At 35.4% G+C, this 8,682-nt stretch overlaps 1 protein-coding gene across 1 annotated transcript; it reads right to left on the bottom strand.

Annotated features, from left to right (window-relative positions):
- Positions 1 to 728: 728 nt before the first annotated feature.
- LOC135848750 (uncharacterized) lies at positions 729 to 8,398 on the bottom strand. Its single transcript, XM_065368736.1, has 10 exons — positions 8,207 to 8,398; positions 7,822 to 8,120; positions 7,594 to 7,686; positions 7,466 to 7,516; positions 7,296 to 7,376; positions 7,137 to 7,199; positions 6,872 to 6,934; positions 1,763 to 1,957; positions 1,506 to 1,664; positions 729 to 1,423 (listed from the first exon to the last, which is right to left on the bottom strand). The coding sequence occupies exons 1-10, from the start codon at positions 8,271 to 8,273 to the stop codon at positions 890 to 892; spliced, it is 1,605 nt and encodes a 534-aa protein (XP_065224808.1). The 5' UTR covers positions 8,274 to 8,398; the 3' UTR covers positions 729 to 889.
- Positions 8,399 to 8,682: the final 284 nt, after the last annotated feature.

The following is an 8,682-nucleotide window of genomic DNA, read 5'->3' as shown; positions in this document are numbered from 1 at the left end:
AATTCGACTGTGCTCTATTTTGCGAGCTATTTCAATTTCTTAAAGTGAGGAAATATTTTGGAATAATTATATTGGTACATGAATTTTAGTTACTTCGAAATTTTTCGATGTTTTGGCATAATTAATGCAAAATATTTGAGAAGAAAAAATGTTCAAAACACGAATTTACCCAACAATAAGCGATTTTCAAATTTAAAACCAGTTAGTAGGACCCTAAAAGTGGGTTTGGATTTTGTTTGAAAAGATTGAGAATGACACAAAATCTCAAATATAGTAAAACCTCGATAAGTGCAAATTCAAGGGACAGGAAAAATTATTGCACTTATCGAGTTTTTCACTTAAAAAGGTTTGCACTTAGCAAGGTTATTTTTCCACAATTTGCACTTAACGAGGTAAACAATTCACAAAAGTTTAATTCTCCTGCAATTTTCATTGCCTACATAATTTTGCACTTATAGAGGTGGAACGTACAGCAATTTGCACTAAGTATAGAGGTTCGCACAAGACCATTTTTCTCGAAATGGTTGGAAAGGAGGGGGCTAGATCAAAAAACCCACGATTTTTTAAAAATATTTCCTTTCTCTTTGAGAACCCATATCTCGCTTCCTTCTGGAAGCATCTCCAGAGCCAATATTTTTAATGACTTTCAACTCAAAATTAAAGTCTTCGCTGAATTGGTCGAAATCTTTCACTATCCATCCTACTTTTTGGAATAAAATATATCCGGATGAGAATGCTTATTGCGTTTATTTTCAGCTTAATGCTTAGATATTAGTCAGTTACAATAAATTATTACTAAGGGACTATCTATAGTGGGACAGAAAAAAGAAAATTCAATTGAGAATAAATAATATAAATTCATATTACATCAGCTACCTGCCTATTTGAATTAGGCAGGTACTTCTGATTCAACTACTGTAACAGGTAATTCTTCATCTTCTTCATCGCTTGATGGTATTGCCACACCAAATGAATTCACTTTCAAAGAACCCATTTTTTTGAGTATTTCAAGCACATTTATTGTTACCATAGTTTCTTTACCTAGATCATCGACACGTTTTACCGGCACTTCTTTTAAATTCAAAGGCGCGTAATCTTCGTGTTCATCATCTATAAGAGATTGCATGTTTTTCGCATTCGACAAGCAAACTTGCATCGAAGTACTGCCCTTGACACCAACTAATCTAGGCCACCCTGTTTCCGCGACGATTTTGCTGTCACCAGGACAGATTACATTTTTTTCGTATACTTCACCTGAATCGATGATATTGGGCATTACGAATAAAATTCCTTGCTTGTACCGTGTAGTTCCGTACACGAAGTCGATGAAAATTGATTTCCAAAATAATGCGGGCACCGAGTAATCACCGCGTTCTTGGAGTGTGCCGGATACACCTGTCTTCACGTCTATGTAATCGATTATCTAGATAAACGTTTCGTCATTGTAGTAAAAATTCGTCGGAGAAACAATTTATACAAATTGAAAAAAATTTTGAATTACGTACATGGGTTACTCTTCGTATAAATATCTCCAAGTTTTGCCATATAGGTCGGAGTCCTTCCCATGTAGGAGCTGTCAACATGTTTTGCCTGGAAGCTTCCTTCCAGCTTTCGAAAAAGAAATCTTCTTCTGGGGCTAGTTGGACTTTGAAAAAAGGGCTGGGCTGGTGCGAAATAATGCCAATGTTATCATATGTATAATGACAGATAGTAAAGAAAAAATGGTTCCATAGTTCCATACTCATTATTGATAGGAACATACCTCTTTGTATAAAATTTCGTCAACGTCGAATCCATAAATGTACTCGTTCTTGTCGTATATTTCTTTACCAGTGCGAGTGATTTCGGGTTTGAGAAGTTTTCCAGGAGCGATACGATACCACGTGTATATAATTCGTTTAATTTTGTGGTCGAATTTGAAAACCATAAGTTCAACTTGTTCGTATTTTGGTTTTTTCTATGTGCATGCAATAAAAAAATTCCTTGTCGTTGAGATAAAAATTCATAGTTGTTTTTTTTTCAAGCAATGACCATTAAATTTACAAAAAAGGATAATATTGATAAAATTATAGAGTAAAGAGGAGATATTAAATATGGTACCAAAATTTAGAAAGAAAAAAACATGGAAAATTCTCCCAATTTACGAACCATTGATTTAGATATGAATCGAGAAATAAATACTGTGATTAGGAGCACGAGAGATTAGGAATGGGCTATAGAAGGAGGTTCAAATACTCCCCAAATCTTTTCAATATTTTTGGGGAGCTGCATAATTTTTTTTTAGTCTGAAAAATAATCTCGTGAACAAAATGTTCAAAAATGAATAAAGTCTTGATTTTTCAAAATTTGAGACTTTTCAACCCCTTCGGACCCCTTTCCACCTTCCAAACTCATTTTGCATTTAATTTATCCCTACTGTTTGCTGAAGATTATACCTTTCAATTTTTTAGTCGATTAATTAAGATGAATTTTCGCTGTTTTTAAAAAATTTTGTGCCTAGAAACTCCCTTCAAAAGGGTCTCACTAGGTAAAAATCGCTCTCTGAGCATCAAGTTTCGTGTATTTATTGGGTTTTGGTTAGAAAGAAGTGAGCACGAGGTCCAAATATCCAAAAATTACTAAAATAACAATTTAAAACATTTTCTGGCTGTGTAAAACCCTTCCATCTCTTTCAGTTTCTCTCAAGATCTTATTCAGAAAATCTTTGAAGTGAAACGATTTTGTGCCATGGGTGGGGATTAAATTCGAACTTTCAAAATAATAGTCACTTTCACCTTCCTTTCTCGAATTCTAGCTTCATGAACACAAGAAGTTTCGGATCTCTCCTACTCATTTTCTATATCATTTTATTAATTTTTTTTGTGGTGGAGGTGAGAGAAAGAAAGGGAGGGGCTTACAATAAAACTACTAAATTCTTTGTGATGGTTTTTCAGTTTTTTCAGTTTTTTCAAAATTTTGGTAGACAGGCTCAAAAAGAGGCTACCAAAAATTTGGTGTGGGGAAGGGAGGAGAGGGGTCAAATAGGGTTGGAAGGTTGAAACCTGCAAAACGCACACTTTGGGTACATCCTCCCATTGTACTGTGAAAATTTGGACCCTCTAGGTGAATTTGGAGGGGCTGTAGGCTTTCCTAAACGTTGGTCAAAAGTCGAAAAACACGTAAAACAGCCCAAAAATTCACTTTGTTGACCCTGGAGAGGGTTCAAATGGGGTTGGATGGTTGAAACATGCAAAACGGCAGTTTGTGTACATTCTCCCATTGTACTGTGAAAATTTGGACCCTCTAGGCCAATTTGGAGGGGCTGTAGGCTTTCCTAAACGTTGGTCAAAAGTCGAAAAACACGTAAAACAGCCCAAAAATTCACTTTGTTGGCCCTGGAGAGGGTTCAAATGGGGTTGGATGGTTGAAACATGCAAAACGGCAGTTTGTGTACATTCTCCCATTGTACTGTGAAAATTTGGACCCTCTAGGTCAATTTGGAGGGGCTGTAGGCTTTCCTAAACATTGAAAAACATGTAAAATAGACCAAAAATGCACTTTTTTGACCCTGGAGAGAGGTCACATAGGGTTGGAAGGTTGAAACATGCAAAAGTCACTTTGGGTCCATCCTCCCATTGTACTGTGAAAATTTGGACCCTGTAGGTCAATTTGGAGGGGCTGTAGGCTTTCCTAAACGTTGGTCGAAAGTCGAAAAACACGTAAAACAGCCCAAAAATTCACTTTGTTTACCCTGGAGAGGGATCAAATGGGGTTGGAAGGTTGAAACATGCAAAAGTCGCTTTGGGTACATCCTCCCATTGTACTGTGAAAATTTGGACCCTCTAGGTCAATTTGGAGGGGCTGTAGGCTTTCCTTAACGTTGGTCAAAAGTCGAAAAACACATAAAACTGCCCAAAAATTCACTTTGTTGACCCTGGAGAGGGTTCAAAGGGGGTTTGAAGGTTGAAACATGCAAAACGCACACTTTGGGTACATTCCTCCAGTGTACTGTGAAAATTCGGACCCTCTAGGTCAATTTGGAGGGGCTGTAGGCTTTCCTTAACATTTGTCAAATGTTGAAAAACACTTAAAACAGCCCAAAAATTCACTTTGTCGACCCTGGAGAGGGTTCAAATGGGGTTTGAAGGTTGAAACATGCAAAAGGCACTTCGGGTACATCCTCCCATTGTACTGTGAACATTTTGACCCTCTAGGTAAATTTGGAGGGGCTGCACTGTAGGCTTTCCTAAACATCGAAAAACACGTAAAATACGAGCAGACCAAAAATCCACTTTTTGGATCTTGGAGAGAGATCAAATAGGGTTGGAAGGTTGAAACCTGCAATAATCACTCATGTGGCACTCTCCCATTGTATTCTGAAAATTTGGACCCCCTAGATCCATTTTAGGAGTAAGGGGGTCAAAAATTAGGGTCAAATGTGGGTTTTCCCACCTTAAAGGAGGTGGGGATGACCTAGGAAGCTGAAATTTGGATATGTTGATCACAATGAGAGTACTGACCAATGGTATGATTTTGGATCTTTTTTGTCTATTTGGGGCTATATTATGCCCCTCCAAAGAAATGACCTTTCTGTAATTTCCAACTTTGTCCCTTCCCACTGCAAGGGTCAACTTTAACTCTCAAAAGAACCCCATTTCTCAAGTTTGATCTTATTTTGTTGATTAGAACAGGTTCTAAGCCATAAAATGTAAAAATCATCATTGTGCTGAAACTTATTAGGTATGCATTATTAAACTTATATGTGATCTGTCACGAGAAAACCAACCTAGTGTCCAAAACGTAAATTTTACAGGAAGGGCATTTGAAGTTTTGAGTCTATGTATCAGGCGATCTAAAATTTGTAGGTCCCTGAAACTTGCACCACTTTTGGCCCCCATCAGTGCCAACATAACCCGATATTTTTTTTTTTCAGAATCATCACATTCAAGGTTGCCAAGTCCAATAATCGAAATTTCCCAAAATCGATTTTTTCGATTTTTTTGCCAAAAATGTTGCAAGAACTATCCGAGTATGAATTATTAATGAAGAATAAGTTATTATTATTAAATTTATCACGTTTCGTAACAAATTTGTTCAATGTGAAAAGAGTTGATTTTTCCAGAGTGAACCTCATTCAAATTTCAAAAAAACGGCCTAAATCCTACAAATGTGAGCCGATATCCACAAAAATTTGTATGTTGACTCCCCAGGACATACATTTCAAGAAAATCAAAAAAAAAAAAAAAATTTCATTTTTTTTGTAGTTGCTCAATTTTTTTGACCTTAAATTTAGGGTCAAAAGAATCGTTCGCGAACGTTTTTAGCACCGCAGGCAGATTCAGCACCCTGAGTACTACCAATATCCACAATAAAAAAAATATCGATTTTTTGGACACTAAGTTGGTTTTCTCGTGACAGATCACATATAAATAATTAAATTAATAAATAAACATCTACCTATGTACATATATGATACATAAAAAACTGACACACCGGGAGTCGTCTAGTTTAAGCTCAAAACGTCAACAACTATCAAAATTTTTGACCCCTCACCTTTTTTCCAAAGTTGGACCTACCGCAATAGCCATCATTTTTTACAAAAATTGTGCATATTTTAGGACCTCCTATTCCCAAAATGTGGAGTCCTTAAATAAAAATTGGCCTTACTTTGAATTTAAAAAAAAAATCAGTTTTCTAGTTTTAATAAGTGCCCAATAAAAAATCCTAGACTTTTGGAAGAGATGCAAAAATTCGGTTTTGGGGGCACATCTAAGTACTTGACCCTAATGGGACCAAATCAGTTGTATTTTTGGATTTTGGGTCGAAAAAAATTTTTAAAATAATATAATATATTTTTCTCCCAAAAAATTTAATGTTGATTCGTTTGTAGGACTCCTTTCATCAAATTTGGGCCTTTGAAATCAAAATTAGTCCTTAACTACTTACCTACGTTTTTCGTGTAATGTACTCGTTGAGAATTTTCAAATAACAAAACAAAATCAGCTTCCTAGTTTTGATAAGAGCCTAATGAAAATTTGTAGGATTTTTAGTTTTTGTTTTTATTCATCATGATTAAGATTTTTTTTCAAATGTTTTAGTTGTATTCAAGTTTTTTTTTTTTTTAAGTTTTGGAAAGGGGGTTCAAAAACTTGAAGCATGTTTCGGGCCTTATTTTGACACTACACTGGTTCAAATTTTGGATTTGAAGTTGAAATTCCATTTTAGTGAACAAAATCCAAATTTTCTATGTTATAAAAAAAAAATTGCCTATGAATGTAATATGAAATCTCAGAACTTGTCTCAATTTTGATGATTTTTGTGGTATTCGTTTCCAAAACCATGACCAATTTTAGATTTCTCGTCTGATTTCTAATACTTAATTCATTTTAGAAATGAAGAGTGATATTCCAAAACTCGCTTTGTCCATTTTTATCAAAGTTGGGTTTTCAGTGGTACCTGGTAGATGAAGTATTAACTCACATTCCTACATCATCAACCTACCAAAATGAGGTGTTAAACTCACCTAAATAGCCAATTCACTAAAAATTAAAAAAAAAATAATGTTCCAAAACGCGTTTTGTCCATTTTTATTGAAATTTTTTCAGCAGTATTTAGTGGATGATATGTATACCTACGCTCCTACATTATAAATCCACCCAAATAAAGTGCTAAACTCGCCTAAAAAGCCAATTTACCCGTTTAAAGGGAAACTGTTTTTCCTCTCTCCTGAAAAGTTGTGAAAATGGACAAAGCGAGTTTTGGAATATCACTCTTCAAATATTGAAAGGCTGAGTATAGTAGGTACCTAGCGAATTTTTTCATGCTTTGGTAGTATGTCAAAATCTAGTGCTTTCGTTAATCAAAAACTGATAAGTTCATAAGTAACACGTACCTGTTGCTGTTGCAAATTACTCTCATCGTTTCCGTCATTCTCTTCTCCAGGTGTCTGTTGATTCTATTTTTGAAGGGGGGGGGGGAGCAACATAAAATGTTTTCATTTAATTATCTACAGATTTCTAATAATTCATTTTATAAATATTGAAAGGCTGAGTACATATAGTAGGTACCTAACGAATTTTTTCATGCTTTGGTATGTCAAAATCTAATGCTTCCGTTAATCAAAAACTGGTAAGTTCATAATCATAAGTAACACGTACCTGTTGCTGTTGCAAATTGCTCTCATCGTTCTCGTCATTCTCTTCTCCAGGTGTCTCTTGATTCTATTTTCGAATGGGGAGGGGGGCAACATAAAATGTTTTAATTTAATTATCTACATATAAAATTTGACCTTCAGATCTACTAAGTACGCTGCGTACTTGCTCTGAAAAATCCTCAATAGCATCGTCATCCAGTTCTTGACGTGTTTCATTCAGTTTTTGAGGTTTTGGTGGATGAACCTAATTTAAATATAGAAGTAGATCGAGTGCTTTCATTTATCTGAGAATTCAGTACCTCTATTTACTATTTAGATAACCTAGTTACATACTTCATCTGAATCTTCCTCATCAGATTCAGTTATCCGATGATAGGGGAACGTCTGAAACAAATTTGAGCTATGTATAAATGGGCTAAAGGTAGAGTGAAAATGTTCGATTGATAGGTTGAGCTGCATACGTCTTCTGATATTGAAATATCTTCTGTGGACTCGTCGGCGTCGTTTTCTACTACTTTTTCTACTGGTTGCTCTTCAGGCAATTGTGGTAGAATCTAATTAGTAAAATGTGTGTGATGATATTAAAATCACAAGTAAGTATGTACATAGATACTTGATAAATTTCTTAAAGGGGGAAACAAGTGCAATTTGTTCGATTGAGAAAATAAAAAAACCACCATCAACATTACCGCAAATCCGATAGAGTTTGCTCCATCTACTTCCATGGCGAAATAAACTCGCGATTTAACCGGTTCTGCGCATATCTTCTCAATGGGAATCGATATTTTTCCCTTTTCGTGTTTCTCGATGATTTTGTAAAGTTCGGGACCTTCGGATAATGGGCATGCTGCAAGTATGTCTCTGCCTTTACCTTTTACCACGTAGTCTCCGGGTTTTTCACCCTCGTCTACGTCAAATGTCAGCTCGAACCATTCACTGTCGACTAGTTCGTTTCTAGCAAGGTATAAAGGTTCAAACTTGCCTGAAGCTGGAAAAATTTTCAATTAATATGATTCATTAGGTACCTGTTCGTACATATTTTAATTAATTACAATGTAAAAAAAAACTCCTTACCTAATCGTATTTTGCTCAATGTAATGAGGCTAAAAATGCACAAAAGTACGACCTGACTCGAGTCCATTTTGAGTTCAGATTTTTCAAAATAAATCTGCACTTTTCGTTAGCCTACTTTTGATTTTTAGGCCTAAACTTGGATACAATTTATACCTGAATGAGAAAGACGAATCGAAGAAATACCCACTTGTCAAGAACTATAAAGTACTAAAGATTTTCGAACAACCAGACCACATTAGTGGATGTTTATGTTGACGTTGAGAATTACGTAGTACGGTTGAACATTTGTGTAAACATGAATAAGCAGTATACGTATGAATCACTAAGATATTACGATCGAAAAAAATCAAAATTTTTGATTTACGAACATGATTTTATGAAAACGAAGACTCTCTTCATGACACGATATCGATTTTTCACGGGAATTGTCAGTCGTCTTTGGAACGTATCGTTAAGTGTGAATTTTACAATGACGT

This window comes from Planococcus citri, chromosome 5 (assembly GCF_950023065.1).
Source record: "Planococcus citri chromosome 5, ihPlaCitr1.1, whole genome shotgun sequence".
Taxonomy (NCBI): domain Eukaryota; kingdom Metazoa; phylum Arthropoda; class Insecta; order Hemiptera; family Pseudococcidae; genus Planococcus; species Planococcus citri.
The sequence above is the reverse complement of the archived record's forward strand: the minus strand, read 5'-3'. Positions and strand labels throughout refer to the sequence as shown.

Bases quoted from the DNA above. Each gene is read 5' to 3' on its own strand.
- LOC135848750 (XM_065368736.1), bottom strand. From the start codon at position 8,273: ATGGACTCGAGTCAGGTCGTACTTTTGTGCATTTTTAGCCTCATTACA. The intron at 8,121-8,206 runs GTAAGGAGTTTT...AAATTTTTCCAG, and splicing joins ATTGAGCAAAATACGATTAG to CTTCAGGCAAGTTTGAACCT. The intron at 6,935-7,136 runs GTACGTGTTACT...CTTCAAAAATAG, and splicing joins GCAATTTGCAACAGCAACAG to AATCAACAGACACCTGGAGA.